The sequence below is a fragment of the Pan paniscus genome, chromosome 16 (assembly GCF_029289425.2).
Source record: "Pan paniscus chromosome 16, NHGRI_mPanPan1-v2.0_pri, whole genome shotgun sequence".
Taxonomy (NCBI): Eukaryota; Metazoa; Chordata; class Mammalia; order Primates; family Hominidae; genus Pan; species Pan paniscus.
The window spans coordinates 29,658,881-29,675,509 of record NC_073265.2 but is presented as its reverse complement, the minus strand read 5'-3'; the positions used below and the strand labels follow the sequence as shown (position 1 = coordinate 29,675,509).

The 16,629-nt window shown below is 52.1% G+C and overlaps 1 protein-coding gene across 9 annotated transcripts in view; it reads right to left on the bottom strand.

The window, feature by feature from the left end:
* Positions 1 to 3,081: 3,081 nt before the first annotated feature.
* Positions 3,082 to 16,629, bottom strand: part of IVD (isovaleryl-CoA dehydrogenase) — a 30,327-nt gene continuing 16,779 nt past the window's right edge. For 6 of the 9 annotated variants that reach the window (XM_055098622.2, XM_008951970.5, XM_063596546.1 and 3 more), the window contains one exon: positions 3,082 to 3,612. In XM_055098622.2, the coding sequence (XP_054954597.2) occupies positions 3,296 to 3,612 (317 nt within the window). In that variant the 3' untranslated portion in view covers positions 3,082 to 3,295. The remainder of the gene's footprint in view (positions 3,613 to 16,629) is intronic. The other 3 variants (XM_063596543.1, XM_055098626.2, XM_055098630.2) reach the window with 3 other exon arrangements.

Genomic DNA, 16,629 nt, shown 5'->3' with positions numbered 1-16,629 from the left:
TTCCCCCTCTCCCTGTCCCAGTCTGGTCCATAGGCAAATTAACCCCATGGTGGCCCCCACTCGTCAGAGATTGGTGGTGGAGGGTACAGCAGTGGTGGCCACGGGGGCAGAGCCATGCTACAGGCCAAGACAGAAGAGAGGCCGGGCTCCTGTCTGCAGCCCAGGCGGCGCTGACCTTGGCAGCCACTTCAGGCCTGATAATGGGCAGGGATGGAGGCCGGGAGGGCCAGAAGAGGAATGCACCTGGTGGCAGGGAAGGAGACCTAAGTGGCAGGAAGCCCACGTTCAGCCGAGGAAATGGTAGCAGGACGAGGTGGCAGGATTGGGTGTCTTCCTGGTGTTGGCATTAGAGGGCCCTGGGGTGAGCAGGGGAGTGTTGTCTTATCTGGGGTCTCAGTGGGAGGGAAAGGAAGGAATACCGACTGGAGAGGAGGCAGAGTAGTCATGACAGCCCACCAAGTGCCTGCCTGGCCGCTGGAGGAGTTCTCCCCTCAGAGCCTCCAGTGTGGGTGGCGGTGTCCGCTGCCCCAGGAGGCTCTGACTGAGTGGGCTATGGTGCGGGGACACGGGCTGGCTAAAGGCACTAAGTGTTCCTCCTGTGCCAGCTCACTGAGCCACCTCTGTCCCCCCTTCCTCCCTATTGCTTGTTAAAACAAGCCAGCAAAGAATAGGCAGGGGCTACACCCTGCCTGTCCCCCAAAGGGAACTTTTGGCCTCTCCTAGCCTCCTTCACCCAACTTTCAGGGACCTCTGCAACTGGGCCTCCTTCTTTCCCAGTCCAAAGCCCTTCCACAGCTGGAAAGGGCTCCACCTCTTCCTCCTTCCTTCGGTCCTGTAACCTTTCCTGAGTGAATGCTGCCTCCACCCCACTTCACTGGGCAGCTGTGCCAATGCCTGGGGCCCATCACCTTTCCTCTCCCTGGTATGTTTGGCAGCCCAGAGGTCTCCCACTGAAAAAAGGGTTTGGCACTTGGTGTAGAAAGAGGAATGGGTCCATCGGGTCTCCGGAGTCTTCCCCGGGCTGCTGCCAGGCAGGGGCTCTCTCTCCCCAGACACCTCCAGACCCATCGGGAAGGGTTAACTGCCTCAGAGGGAGATGCCCTAGAGTAAAACATCCAGGGCCAGAGAGACCACGCGGCGCACCCTTCCCCCACCACACACAACCAGACTGACAGCCGGGACAGACTGGCTGCTCGATCAACTCCAGCCCAGCCCCAGCACCTCCCCGCCACTGCCCGCTGCAGTCCCCGAAGACCGCCTGGCCTGAGATCCAACCACCTGGCACCAGGCAGGGCACCCCAACGGCAGTGCAGTCCCTGCAGTGGTGGCAGTGACCACTTTCTCCTCCCTCCAGCCCCTGCCCAGGTCCCACCTTCTTTCCTGGAAGTGGGGCAGCCCCTGTCCCAACCCCCAGAGCACCTGAAGTCTAGGTCCCCACAATACTTACTGAGCCACCCGGCTCCTCAGCCCCACTGGACGAGCTGAAGGGCACAGCTCTTTGGGGGAGGGACACCAAGGCAACAATTAAATGCGGCAGCAGCACTTGCCCCCTCCCCCATCATAGGAAGCCCCTGGGGGGTGGGGGAATAAAGAAAGCTGGACTTTTATAGTCCTTTTGCTGTGACCCACTCCCTCTTAAAGGGATTGGAACACCCCTCCTTAAAGGGATCTCCAGAAATTATTTGCCCCCCAGGCAAATCCTAGTGCAGAAGTCTGGTCTTTACCTGCGGGGGCCCTCTTCCCTAGGGATGAGGAGGTAGAAGTGCTCCTCCTGACTCTTGAGCTGGAGGGGCAAGGTACCCTCCTACCACCAAGGAGCCAGCTGTTGAGCGCCCAGTGAGGAACAGGACCTCTCCCTCCCCTGAAGGCAACTACGGCCCCGGCCTTGGGGGTGGGGAGGTCCCGGTGAGGTAGGGACTGTGTGGGACTCAGTCTCCGCACGAGAAGGAACAAGGGGGCTGCATGCGCTCAGACTTTGGGGAACACATGTCCATGGCGCTGTGTCCAAAACCCCCATCTGCCCAGCGCTAGCCTCCAGATTGCCGGCCAGGGGACGTCTTTGCAGTCTGCCTCTCCCCGTAAAAGCTGTTTCTGCATTCTCCTTCCCGCTCTGAATCCCGTCTCCTACCCTCTTTGGGGCCCTATGCCTTTCTCTTGGGGTGCATTCTCTGCCCCTCACCCCAGTCGCCTCCTCCGCAGCCCCAGCAACTGCGGACTACACCCTATTTCAGGCTCTCTCCAGACCTAATCGGAGTGTCCCCGGGGTCCTTCTCACCCCGCCCACACCCCCGACTACCGTCAAGTGGTGGGGGATGGGCACCCCCCAGGCTCCCGGGAGCCCAGCAGAGTCGCATCTTAGCCCTTGGGCTCACTTGGTCCCCAGTCTCACCCTGCCTCTGGGACTGCAGAGTTCAAGGAGGGGGTGGGTGTAAGTGAGGGAGGAGGTGTCCGAGGGTACTCCAGCCTGAGAGAGGGACAGAGTCGGAAGTGGGCACTCACTGAGGCCACCCCCCTCTGCCCCTCCTCCCTTCGCTGGGGGAGGGTCGACGCTGCCGGGGGGAGAGGTTCCCCGGCGCTCAGGAGCCCTCCAAGGCCCCCACCCCTACCACTCCCTCGAGGAAAGACTCCCCCAAGGGCTGGAGCTCCAAGCCCTCCCCCCGGCAGCTGCGGCAACCTCCGGCTGAGGTCAGGCTCCACCTCCTTTCTCCAGAGGGAGAGCGTGGAGGGTTGTTTGTTGTTGGGGTGTGAGAGAGAGAAGGTTCGAGATCACCTGGCCCGGTGGGCACGGCTCCGGAGCGGGAGCGGGAGCGGGAGCTGGGCCGGGTGGGCTGGCTTGGGCAGGAGCCCGCCGCAAGGGCGAAGGACTCCCCTCGCCCACCCCCAACCCCGCCTCCGAGCCCGCGGCCCGGGCGCCCCCTCGTCGCGCCCCCGCCCGGCTCTCCGGCCCGCGTAGGGTGCCAGGACGCCCCAGGCAGAGGGCCTGCCTTAGGGTTACCACGGGGAGCCAGGCTTTCCTGCTCTCCAGGAGCCTGCAGTCGGAGGCTGGGATGGGCTGGGGCTAGAGAGACAAGTAGACAGAAAACAGAGTGATAACTTTATGACAGCAACACGTAATGGCTGCTGAGGACGAGGGAAGGCTGCCAGGGTCTGCCCCTGGCAAGGGGCTGGGGTGAGGTGCGGGGACGTTCCAAGAAGGGGCTAAGCCGAGAGCGGAGCCTGAAGGAGCAGGCACTCTTCGGGCAGGCTGCCATAGGTAGGGGAAAGATGAGGACACCCCAAGCGCCGAGTACCAGTTTCAGCAAAGGTGCAGAGCTGTGGTATAGGGGTGAGGCAGCAAATGAGGCTGGAGAAGTGGGTAGGGCCACCTAAGCTTTGTAAACCCTGCCAAGGAGCTCTGTCCCAAAGACGTTGGAGAACATAGAAGGATTTTGAGGAAAGGAAGCTTCTGGTCTGAGATCCAAGAGGCGAGTTGGGGGAGCAGCACGCGGGGTGTGAGTTCAGGCAGGAGGATCTTGCATCTCAGTTCCCTCGCAGTGCTCACCTGCTCCAGGGACGTCTGACCTTGGGTCTCGCCCTCCCTCCCAGGTGGGTGTTGGGCGGAAAAGGTCTGCCCTAGGGGAAAGAGAGCCCTCTTTTAGCGCTGTCCACAACCCCAGCGGCTCCTGCCTGCCAACCAGGAGCTCTACCATCTCTTTCCCCGGGGAAGAAATGGAGAGACCCCCATGCTCCACTCCTCCCTCACTCGCTAAGATAGGCAGCCCTCCCAGAATCCATGTCATTTCCGGAGCAGCAACAAGAAAGACAAACATGGGGACGAGCTTCGCTTCACCCTCCAGGTGCTTTTTCCCCCACCCCAGGTGGTGCACATTTCTCATAAAAACCATATAGGAACAGGGGCAAACGACATCCTATATTGGTTTCTCATTCTCGCCCCAATCTCAGTAGGTATATGCAATTATTATCGCCATTTCACAAATTAGGAAATTGAGGCTTAGAACCATTAATGCCTGGCCTGAGCCACACAGGCAGGGCTTATACCCTAGCCGGAATTGTACCACTTGCCCAAGCCCCCAACACTGACTTCCGCAAGCTTGGAGAGGCTGACCCCACTGGACTTCTGAGGCCAGGGATGGCCAGTTTCAATAGTAAGGGGTGTGAGGGTGTCAGTGAAGCCTCATGCTATAGCCCTGCCCTTTCCTGTGAGCCTCTTCCCATGACACCGGGAAGCAGATTCCCTGGGGCTTTTCTTTGGGGGTCTCCAGGATAGGTCGTGCCCATTCATATTTGTTTATAGATCTCCCAGAGTCCTCCAGAATCCTCATATTCACAGTCCAAGCTTGGCTTCCTGGAAAGGTCTCCCGAAGCTCAGGTGAAACTCTCCTGAAGCTCAATTCCACCTTGCTCCCTGCTGCCCTGAACTCTATGCACTCCAAGTTGTCTGCTCCTCACACATTCCTGACCATCTGCTACTTTGCCCGTAAGTCTTTATTTATAAGATTATAAACCCCTGGAGGGCAGGCCTATGGCTTTAACATCCTCTTTATGGCTTCCTGTGTGTCTAGCACAGTCCTGGCCCCAAGGAAGGATAGCATTCTAGGTCTCTCATAACCTGGCCCCAGGACATACAGCCCTCTACCTCTCCCCTTTCACAGGCACACTTAGGGCTCCCAAACTATTAGCCTTTGAGCAAAAGTAAGCAGGCAGACAAGTTACATTTAACTGTCTATGGGGCTTTCAAAAAAGATTAAAATTAGGGGCCAATGCTGAAATTTTTGGAGATTCAAAATAAAAATCCAGGTTTACAGTTTCTCTTGAAAAAAATCAGAAGATTTTCTACCCCTGGTGCACATTTTCACTTGCAACAGTAGGTTGGTACTAAGTAGCAAATGCAGTCTGTATGGGGTAGGCATGCTCCAGTTTACCATACTCCCACCTTGCCCATGTGGGGCATTTACGGGACCTGAACCCTGAAGGTTTTCAGGTGTGTGATCCTTGCCCTGCACTGTGGCCACAGAGACATGGATGGGTATCGTGGTGCAGGCCTTTGCAGTGTCTAGTTCACTGGAACCTACTCAGAGAGCCCTGTTGCATTCTCATGCCAATCTCTAATAGTACCTTCATTATTGCCCCAGGAGCAGATGTTTACTGAACACACTCCAAGATCCATGGACCCAGGCTGGAGACGAAAAGGGAAATTAAACATGGTCCAGAGTTTGTGGGCTCTTCTAGGTGACTCCTGAGAACATGGCATGATACCTGGCAAATAGTAGTTGCCTAATAATGCTTGGTGAACTGAATAGTAAACAATTGGTAAATAGAAACTGAATGGATAAATACACAGAGAGGGGAGAATTATTCCAAGAAACATGACATTTCTGTGATGATCTAGGTTTGGGTTGCTTGGGACCTCAGCTTCCAGGGTCACCTCCTTTACTGTTACCAGAACACTTGTCTGCTCAGATATCAACTTGGAGTATGACTTCTCCCCTGAGGAACTCCCAATGCTGTGGACTGGAAGACCAGGGGTGCATCCACTATGTTGGTTCCTTTATTCCAGACGTACAGACCCCTGGGAAGATGAAGAAATCCAGATCTGGAATGGGCAGTGTATTGAGAGCCTCCAAAGCCGGCAGGAGGTCCAGAGGGGGCAGGTGTCTCTTACAGAAGGCATGAACAGGCACTCAACATACGTTTCTTTATTTAACCCTCAAGAACTCTGGTAGGTAAATGTACTCTCAAATTTACAAACAAATGAGGAAACTGAGACCTGGAGAATCTAAGTAACTGCCCAAGATCACATAGGCTTGGAGTGGCTCCGAAACCTTTGCTTTTTTTTTCATACGGCATTTAACATATAAAATAGAGGTCTAACCCTTTATATGTCTAAAAGCTTTCTTCTTTCTACATTTCACATAGCGTAGTGGTTAAGAATGCAGACTTTCTGAGTACAGTCCTGGCGCTACAGCTTCTTAAAACATATAAAGTACTTAGAATAGTACCTGATGTAGCCACAAGTGCCCCCAGAACATTAGCAATTGTGAATCTATTTCATCATGCCCAAATCTGGCCATGCCTGAAGCCTGCCCTGCTTCCATACTGGAATCAGTCTTCCACCTCTGTTTTGTACTCCTTGTCTCCCATCTGGAGCTCTGACAATGTAGTGCCTATGGCTGTATTCTGTCCACCCAGCAGTGGGCCCCACTCTGGCTTCAGTCAGGCAGGATGGCTCCCTTTGCTGGGTTTGGAGGAGAGGCCAGCCCCTCTTCCCATGGCTTCTCCATTCCATCCTCCCAAGGCCAGGGCCCTAGCCATTTCCCTCTTCGGGAAAGATTCTCTGTGGCATCCCTAAGCACATTCCTCAAGGTGAGGTAGTTCCATCTCCTACAGGCTCTCAGCCACAGCCACTGACCTCTCTAGTCTTGCAAAACCCAGAGCAGAGGAGAGAATCACCTGTGGTTCTTTTGCCATCTTCACTTAACCTCAGTGAACCCACAGCAAGAGCCAGGACCAGCCCTTTCCAGCAGACACCCTCTGGGGGGACTACAGTCTGGGCCACAAGTATGGTGTTAACCAACCATGGTGCCACCTGTGCTCTGCACCGTGCAGGCACCAAGAAGACTTGGGAGGCCATGCAGACAGCATTGCTTCTGACCTAGGAAAGCTACTCCACCCAGCAGAGGCGTGATCCTCAGAAACTGAAGAGCACATCAAAGAGTGTATGACCTAAGCAAGACTGGGCCAGATGATTAGTAACTGGAAAAGTGACATCAAGACTTAGATATGATAGGCCAGGCGCAGTGGCTCACACCTGTAATTCCAGCACTTTGCGGGGCCGAGGTGGGCGGATCACTTGAGGCCGGGAGTTCAAGACCAGTCTGGCCAATGTGGCAAAACCCTGTCTCTACAGGTGTGGTGACACGCATCTGTAGTTCCAGCTACTCAGGAGGCTGAGGCATAAGAATCGCTTGAACCTGGGGGGTGGAGATTGCAGTGAGCCAAGATGGAACTACTGCACTCCAACCTGGGTGATGGAGTGAGAATCTATCTCAAAAAAAAAAAAAAAAAGACTTAGATATGAGAGGCCTGACAATTTTTCCCCTTGATTTGTGAATATTATACTATATTTAAAAATCTAATAAGGGCATTTATAAAAATTACACTTAGTTATATGGACAACAACTCTTCTTTGTTGAAAGGGATTATGGGAAATCAGCAATTGCCTTTTTCATTGCTTCCCTCTGTCAGGGTGTATTCTGTGATAGGTAATGTTCCTGGAGAGATTCCATGAGTTAGGCACTGTGTTAAGTTCTTTACACATAATCTTTTTTTTTTTTTTTTTTTGAGATGGAGTCTTGCTCTGTAGCCCAGGCTGGAGTGCAGTGGCGTGATCTCAGCTCACTGCAAGCTCTGCCTTCCAAGTTCACACCATTCTCCTGCCTCAGCCTCCCGAGTAGCTGGGACTCCAGGCGCCCGCCACCGTGCCCAGCTAATTTTTTGTATTTTTAGTAGAGACGGGGTTTCACCATGTTAGCCAGGCTGGTCTCGGTCTCCTGACCTCGTGATCTGCCTGCCTCAGCCTCCCAAAGTGCTGGGATTACAGGCGTGAGCCACTGCGCCCGGCCTACACATACTCTTAATCCCCAGCCAGTCTTATGAAATAGATAATGTTATTATTCTCATTTTACTAATGAGAAAACTGAGGCATAGAGAGGTTCGGTAACTTCTCAGGGTCACATTAATAATAGTGGAGCCGGCTGGGCACGGCGGCTCACACCTGTAATCCCAGGTCTCAGGGAGGCAGAGGTGGGAGGATAGCTTGAGCCCAGGAGTTCGAGACCTGTCTGGGCAATAAAGCGAGACCCCGTTCTCCACAAAAAGGAAGAAAAAAAAAAGACAAAAAAAAAAAAAGCGTAATAATAGTGGAGCCAGGGTTTAGATCCCAGCCTTGTCACTTTTAATGATTTCTCCATCACTTCTTCCTAAATAAGCTTCCCCAAACAATTCTCTACTCTTATGTTTTCCAAATGTCTGTTAGCAACTCATTCAAATTTTACACATGAAGTTGCTGTGAGCAACATTCATCTCACTGTTAGATTGGGGGCAAAATGTTGCAAGTCGATTGTCATATTTCTTTATAAAAAGATATTCCTTTGGCAAAGCCGTTATCAAAAGTACCCTTTCCCTGCCTTCTGCACTCTCTTTGACACTGAAACATCAATATGGTCTTTCAAGAACATCAGATACACTTCAGCCAACTTCCAACTACAAGCAAACTCAGTGTTCTCCCAATGTTTCCACTGTGGGGTAAAGGCACTGGCAGTTTTAAGAGTCAAGAACCTTGGACTCATCCTTGGCACCTCCCTCTCCCTCCCAAGCCGCCACCCATAGCTAATCCATCACCACAGCCTGTCATTTACTGGAGTCTCCAGCCTCGAATCTCCTCCCACCTCTGTGATCAACCACAGCCCAGCCTCCCACATCCACTCTGCCCCAGTCAGAGGGATCTTTCCAAAATAGACTGCCTCATAGCACTCTCCTGCTTAAACCCTTCCGTGACTCCTGCTTACACTCAGCATAAAGATCCAAATCTGGAACTGACTATTGTTGCCGCCCCAGCCAGGAGGCTCCTCTGATCTCATCTCTCGGGCTCAGTCACACTCCGCAACCTGCAATGCTCTCCTCCTAGCAAGCCTGGCAAGCCGGTGATTCCTGGCTAAGATCTGCCTCCCCGGCTAGGCTAGGGTGAAAACCACATCTGCGTCTCCCTGGGTCCTCCTGTTTCTCCATGGCCCACAGGGTACCTGCACATGATAGGTTCTCAGTAACAGCTACTCAGTGATGAATGAATGGCAGAGAAATCAAGCCTTTGCCTGTGCCGCAGCGGCTCTGCACCCTGACTTCTCTGCCAGGTGGCCACAGTGCTAGACTTCCATATTAGCTTAGAAAACTACCTCTTGCAGCCACACTGCGTGCCAGGCTCTGCCTCCCTACCTTTAAACACAGCCATCCTGACCCAGTTTGCCTGTTTTCAGGAGTGATCACCAACATTTGTACTTTTTGTGACTTGTACATATTTTTACTATAAAATGTCCTGACCTGATTCATTCAACAACTGGATAACAATTGGTTATGGGTTTGACAAGGAAGACTCATTGAAATCTGGAGGCATAAAAGTTACAGTTCTGGCTTCGGCAGTCCAGATGGCTTCCCTGAGAAGCTAGAGGCTGCGGCCCCAGGACTCTGTTCTTTTAGCTGCCACTAAAAAGATGGAAGAATTTAGTTCAAGGCGAAGCCTTGAGATTCCCCCCTGCCCACTCCTGCCCTCCCAGCTCCAAGGCCGCCCTTGATGTTTTATTTAAATCTGATTTCATCTAGATAAGGTTGGTGGAGGGCGAAGGAAAGAAGTTATCCTCCCTGCAGCCTGCCCCCGCCCCCTGCTTTGCATTCATTATGCAAGTATTTATTTGGAGGGAGAGGGCCTCCACTGAGCCAAGTGCAAAGTGCTGGGGATACGGCAGCAAACCAGAGACAGGTGGGTGTGTAGGTGGGTTAGTGCTCATGCTGGGTCTTAAAGAATGGGTAACATTAAAATTGGAGTAATTGAGATGTCTCATAGTTTTTATGTCTATCTCCCTAACTAACTCGTAAACTTTTTTGGCCCCATACTGTTACTAGTCTTTGAATCCCTGGCACCCTGGGACATAACAGTCCCTCAGCAAATGCCAGTTCTTAACTGAGCAGGGGATTGGTGGATGTGGGGGCAGGTCACTCGTGTGGGCTGATCCTAGGGTGTGCCAGCTGGGGGACAGGTGCCTGAGTGAGGAGGCTGGCCATGCCAGAGCATCCACTGGCAGGGGATGGAGTGGTGGGCCACAGGGGCTTGGCAGACCCTCTGAGGCACAGAGAGATGAAGTTTCCATGGGGCAGCAGGGAAATGAGTTGTATGGCTGTTCCTGGTGAGTGGGCAGGCTGGGCGGAGGGATGGGACTTATCAGAGGAGCTTGTAGTGTAAGATGGCTGAGCCCACAGGAGTGGCCATAGGGAGTTTCCAGCCTTGGGGATGAGGGGAATGCAGAATTGGGACCGGGCTGGGTCCTCATTACTGAGGGAAATGCTGTTGGGATCCACACAATGTGAGCTCTGAGGCAGCTGCAGATGTCCCAGGCAGGGCTGAGGAGCCTGCATTTCTCTGCCCGATCCTTCTTTGGGGAGGCCTCACAGTCAGTCCTACAGAGAGATTGTCTTGTTGCCCCTATTGGCAACAGGCTCCACATTCTGGGGCACTTCCAGGGCTCTTGCCCCACCCCCCACAGCCTCTCTCCAGGCTCAGGAGTCCCGAACAGGAGGTTGCAGCCCCCTTGGAGGTGTGGGTGATCAGGTGGGAGGGCAGAAAAACAGCAATACAAACGTCTCCGACAGCCTGGAGGGCCAGTGAATGGGGCACCTGGATGTGTGTGGCCAGGTTCCAAGCACCTGGGCGGCTTGGCCATGGAAGGAGAAGACTATGGAGGGCCCCCACTTGCTCCTTCACTCTGGAGCCAAGCAGCCTCTTAGGGAGGGAGGGTACCAGGGGAGAGGGAGGTCCCAAAGGCCAGCCTATTTCACAACCACCTGCTTCTCCAGCCTCAAAGGACCGTAGAGTATACTTTGCCCGGGGTACCTGGGAGGGAGGGGCTGGGAAGAGGTACAAGAGGACCTGGAACTGGCTGGATCTCAATATCTAGGTGGTGATTCTGAACTGCTGCCAGCTCCGGGCCTTGGAAGCAGTCTTAGGAAGGGAGAGCAGATCTCAGCTCTCTCAAGCAGTCTCAAGCAGCAGTCATATAAAACCCACAAACAGTCCAGTCTTTTTTTTTTTTTTTTTTTTTGACACGGAGTCTCACTCTGTCACCCAGGCTGGAGTGCAGTGGCCAAATCTCGGCTCACTGCAACCTCCGTCTCCCAGGTTCAAGCAATTCTCCTGCCTCAGCCTCCTGAGTAGCTGGCATTACAGGTGCGTGCCACTACACCCAGCCAATTTTTGTATTTTTAGTAAAGACGGGGTTTCACCATGTTGGCCAGGCTGGTCTCAAACTTCTGACCTCAGGTGATCTGCCCGCCTCAGCCTCCCAAAGTGCTGGGATTACAGGCATGAGCCACCGTGCCTGGCAGTCCAGTCTTAATTAGCAACCTTGGACTGGTCTGACTCCCACCCTTCCACTCTGGGCCACCGGTGGGCTTCTGGAAAGAAAGGAGGGGCTGGGCAGGATGCAGGCCAGTTATGAAGGACATCAAGTCTTCCTTCACTACCCTTTTCTCATTTCAGGTTCCTCTTTCCCCCTATTTTAAATCTTAATATATCTTATAGTAAAGTTATCTTAATTTATCTTATAGTAAATTTCATTTAACTATTCTACTTCAAGAAGTAAAGAGACCCACTGTATGCCCAGCCCTGGCCAGCCTGCAGCATCAGACAAGACTCAAATATGAACTAAGGGATTTTGCTACTCTATTCCTGTAAATAGAAAGAATTTGCGGGAGGGGGCAGGTTGTCCTGAAAACACATGTCTTTGTAGAGGTTGCCTCTTGGGAACCCAGGCAGATGTGCAAGGGGACTCTCAAGGCAGGCCAGGCAGGCAGCCCCCAGCGCTGGGCTTATCTCCCACAAGCAGCTGCGTGTTCACGCTCCTTGCCTCTGCTCCTGCAGCGTGTCTGACAGCCTTTCTGAAAGTGTGTGCAGACGTATGCATGTCCATGTGCATGCTCACCCATGTTTGCTCCTGGCCGGGCACAAGGCACAAGCTGTGTCTGAATGGATCTGGATCTGGAGCTGTGTCTCTCTCTGCCAGTGCGAGCGTAGCCCTAGTCTTCTTGCTTCCTTCCTTCCTTCTCCTGCCAGCAAGGGCAGCCCTCTGTACTTCCGCCACTGATCCACTGGCCACCTTTGAGGAGCGGAGGTACTGCCTGTGCTGAGATATTCCTGGGCCTGGAATACCTTTTTTTCTTCAAGAAAATTCCCACTTATCTATCCAGCCCTTACTCTCTCGTGTCTTCCAGGGCAAAACTGGAGCATCCGGCTGCCTGGCAGGGTAAATGGAAACGTAATTGTTGCTCTCTGAGGCTGGTCTGTGCTAAATCATTACCATCTCCCCAGCCCGTCGCCCAGTGCATGGGTCTTAGTAGCTTGCCTATAAAGGTTTGTTCAACATGTGGTTTATGGGCCTGGCTGGGGAAGCAGCGATGCACAGATGCACACTCTTTTGCCATCTGATTTCTCTCCCTTGCTGAAAATAAGCTCATGGGGTTAGCCCTGGGGCTGGCATTCAACTTTTGCCCCAAGTCACCTCTGGTGGCATCATTCTAATAGGCCCACAACTACTTTGGAAAACAGTTTTGAATTATCTAGTAAGGTTGATCAGGTGCATAGCCTACAACAGATAAATTATATTCCTGGGACTATGACTCGAGGAACACTTGCACATCTGTATCAGAAGATACCCACAGGAATGGTTTTTTCTTTTCTTTTTTTTTTTTGAGACAGTGTATCGCTCTGTTGCCCAGGCTGGAGTGCAATGGTGCGATCTCGGCTCACTGCAACCTCTGCCTCCCAGGTTCTAGGTATTCTTGTGCCTCAGCCTCTAGAGTAGCTGGGATTATAGGCATCCACCACCACACCCGGCTAATTTTTGTATTTTTAGTAGAGACAGGGTTTCACCATGTTGGCCAGGCTTGTTTCGAACTCCTGACCTCAGGTGATCCACCCGCCTCGGCCTCCCAAAGTGCTGGGATTACAGGTACAAGCCACCGCGTCTGGCCAGGAATGTTTTAGAATAGCTCCAAACTGGAAACAGCCCAAATGTCCATCGACAGTAGAATGGACAATTAAATTGTTGTATTTCCACATTATGGAATACTACACAAGAAAAAAAATTGAAGAGATTACAGTCCTGCTCATTAACATGAATGAGGCTGGGCACCGTGGCTCACACTTGTAATCCCAGCACTTTGGGAGGCTGAAGCAGAAGGATGGCTTGAGCTCAGGAGACCAGCCTGGGCAACATAGTGAGACCCTGTCTGTATAACATTTAAGAAAAAAAAAAAAAATAGCCGGACTGGGCCTTTAATCCCAGCTACTGAAGAGACTGAAGTGGGAGAATCACTTGAGCCCGGGAGGTCAAGGCTGCAGTTAGTCATGACTGCGCCGCTGCACTCCAGCCTGGGTGACAAAGTGAGGCCCTGTCTCAAAAACAATAAAAAATTTAAAAGAGCTGAGCATGGAGGCCACTTTGGGAGGCTGAGGCAGGCAGATCTCTTAAGCCCAGGAGTCTGAGACCAGCCTGGGCGACATGATGAAGCCCCATCTCTACAAAAAATACAAAAAAATTAGCTGAGCTTTATGGCAAATCCCTGTAATCCCAGTTACCTAGGAGGCCCAGGCAGGAAGATGGCTTGAGCCCAAAAGGTTGAGGCTGTAGTGAGCTGTGATCATGAACAGAGTGAGACCCTGTTTCAAAACAAAATGAAAAACAAACAAACAAAAAAACCAAGAAAACAAGAAAACAAAAACTATACAATGATGAGCCAAAAAGCAAGACATGGAAGAATATATATATATATATATATAATGAGTCCAGCTATAGAAAGTTTGAAATCAGGCAACCTAAACAATATTGTTCAGGGATCTATACAGAGGCAGGAAGCCATTGAGAAAGGTAAGGGGAGGATTATCACCAAATTCAGGATGGTGGCTCCCCTGGGGAGAATATGTCAAGGAGGGGCATATGGGCTTGGAATACTGTCTTCATTGACCTGCGTGTTGGGTACACAGGAGTTTGTTATTTTTCACACTGCATATGTGCATGTATATACTCCCCCATATATACCATGCATTTCACACAAGAACACAAAGGCTGTGTGGCTCTGCTCTGCCCCTTTCCCCTTCCAGCTCCCATTCTCGTCCTCAGCTAGCAGAGGAGGGTCAGGGTCTTTTAGCACAGCTTCCTTCTGTCTCTGAGTGGGTCAGAGGAGTATGGGGATGAGGGCCTCCCTTCTGCGGCTGGGCTCTGGCCACTCCAGGGTGGGAAGGCCTGGAGAAAACAGGGCCAGGCAAAGCCGGCTGGCCCTGCTGTTTCTGCCAATGCTGGGATTAGGCCAGGGCTCTGGCCCACCTGTCATTTCACTCATTCAGCATGAACATAGCCACTGAGCACTTACTGTGAGCCCCGGGTGCTATTGGGAGAGTTCAGATAAGTGAGAGAGGGTCTTTGACCTCAAAGATCTTACAGAGAGGACCATATACACAAATAACAGTATACCAGCAAAACGTGAGCTAAGTGTCATGTGACTACTCATCTACTCTTTCAATAAACATTTGTTGTGCACCTATTACATGCCAGGAACTGTGCTGGATGGTGATCATGTAAAGACAGTCAAATCACAGTCCTAGCTCTCAGATTCATAGCCTGCCTAATGCTGGGGAAACTGGAATAAACAACTGTGTGGCAAGCCCATCAGTGCAGATATGCCCAGGGAGAAGGAGAAAGGGGACCCATCCAGGATGGATGAGATGGAGACAGAGGAGTGAGGGAAGGTTGGAGAAGAGAGGTCTTCCTGAAGGAGGCAGGCCCTGGCCTGAGGCTTTAGAGATGAGGAAGCAAGAGAAAGTTTGAAGGGCTGGAAGGACTTCCAGAGCTGCCCCAGACCAAAGGCACAGGGATGAGAAACATGGCAGTGAGGACTCCTTGCAACAAGAACACGAACATTCAGCAGGGAAGGAGGGAAGCAGCAGAAGGGGAAGGCCCAGGGGGATTAGAGTCATATTTGCCTTGCCAAGCCTTAGATCTTACAGGTGCTGGGAGCCACTGAAGAATTTGCAGGGAGCTTGATAGTTCACTGGTTCAGTGTAGAGGAAGGGTTGAGGGGCATGGCCTGGAAGAAGGAAGGCAATTTGGCAGGATAAGATCCAGGAAGTATTTAAGAGATACCAGGCTAGCCTCTGAGAGTGGGTGGGTGGTGGGTGAGGGAAAGAGGCCGAATTCTGGAACGGCCCCCTGCAAGAGTAACCAAGTGGCGCACACAGGGAGAGGAGAGCTCCCACTCGGCACTAGCGTGGCTGTAGGCTCTGGGTACCAAGTGTGGGCAGGGGTTGGGGACAGCCAGGAATGTGAATGGGACTCTGCACCACCTGATTTCAGGGCTCCCAAACACTGGCCCGTGGACAGGGCTGGCCCGAGGAAGTGAAAAAAGTATGGGCATAACTTCTCATAAATCAAATGTATGCACTTTAAAGAACTATCCTTGGGCCGGGCATGGTGGCTCATGCCTGGAATCCCAGCACTTTGGGAGGCCAAGGTGGGCAGATCATGAGGTCAAGAGTTTGAGACCAGCCTGGCCAATATGGTGAAACCCTGTCTCTACTAAAAATACAAAAATTAGCTGGGCATGGTGGTGTGCACCTGTAGTCCCAGCTACTCGGGAGGCTGAGGCAGAAGAATCGCTAGAACCCAGGAGGCGGAGGTTGCAGTCAGCTGAGATTGTGCCACTGTACTCCAGCATGGGCGACAGAGCACAAGATTCCGTCTTAAAAACAAAAACAAAAACTATCCTTAAAAGTGCTTACAATTAAATCAATAAGTAAGCATGTCACTTAGAGGTATGAAGTGAATTATCAAAAGAAGCCCCTTAAAGATTCAAAAGTGGTTTTGTCCTGGGAGTGGGAATGGGGATAGGAGGGACAGGGGACTTTTATTTTTTTAAATAAGCTTTTAAAAACTGTAGTATTTTTTAAAACCGTGAACATAAAGCATATACAAAAATTTAAGGGCTGGGCACACTGGCTCAACGCCTATAATCCCAACACTTTGGAAAGTGGAGGCAGGAGGATCGCTTGAGCCCAGCAGTTGAGCCCAGCCTGGACAACATGGTGAAAGCCCGGCTCTACAAAAAATACAAAAATTAGTCTGGCATGGTGGTGCACACCTCTAGTTCCAGCTACTGGGGGGCTGGGGGTGGGTGGCAAGGGGGAGGACTGAGGCCAGAGGATCCTTGAGCCAGGGAGGTCGAGGCTGCAGTAAGCTGAAATCACGCCACTGCACTGGGTGACAGAGTGAGATCCTGTCTCAAAAATAAATAAATAAACAAACAAATAAAAAATCCTGGCCTAGCTGGGCGTGGTGGCTCATGCCTGTAATCCCAGCACTTTGGGAGGCTGAGGCCGGTGGATCAATTGAGGCCAGGGCTTTGAGACCAGCCTGGCCAACATGGTGAAACCCCGTCTCTACTAAAAATACAAAAATTAGCCAGGCATGGTGGCACATGCCTGTAATCCCAGCTATTTGGGAGGCTAAGGCACGAGAATCGCTTGAACCCTAGATGTGGAGGTTGCAGTGAGCTGGGATCGCGCCACTGCACTCCAGCCTGGATGACAAAGTGAGACTCCGTCTTAAAAAAAAAAAAAAAAAAAAAGGTCAGCCGGGCGCGGTGGCTCACGCCTGTAATCCCAGCACTTTGGGAGGCCGAGGTGGGTAGATCATGAGGTCGGGAGATCGAGACCATCCTGGCTAACACGGTGAAACCCCGTCTCTACTAAAAATACAAAAAATTAGCCGGGCATGGTGGCGGGCGCTTGTAGTCCCAGCTACTCGGGAGGCT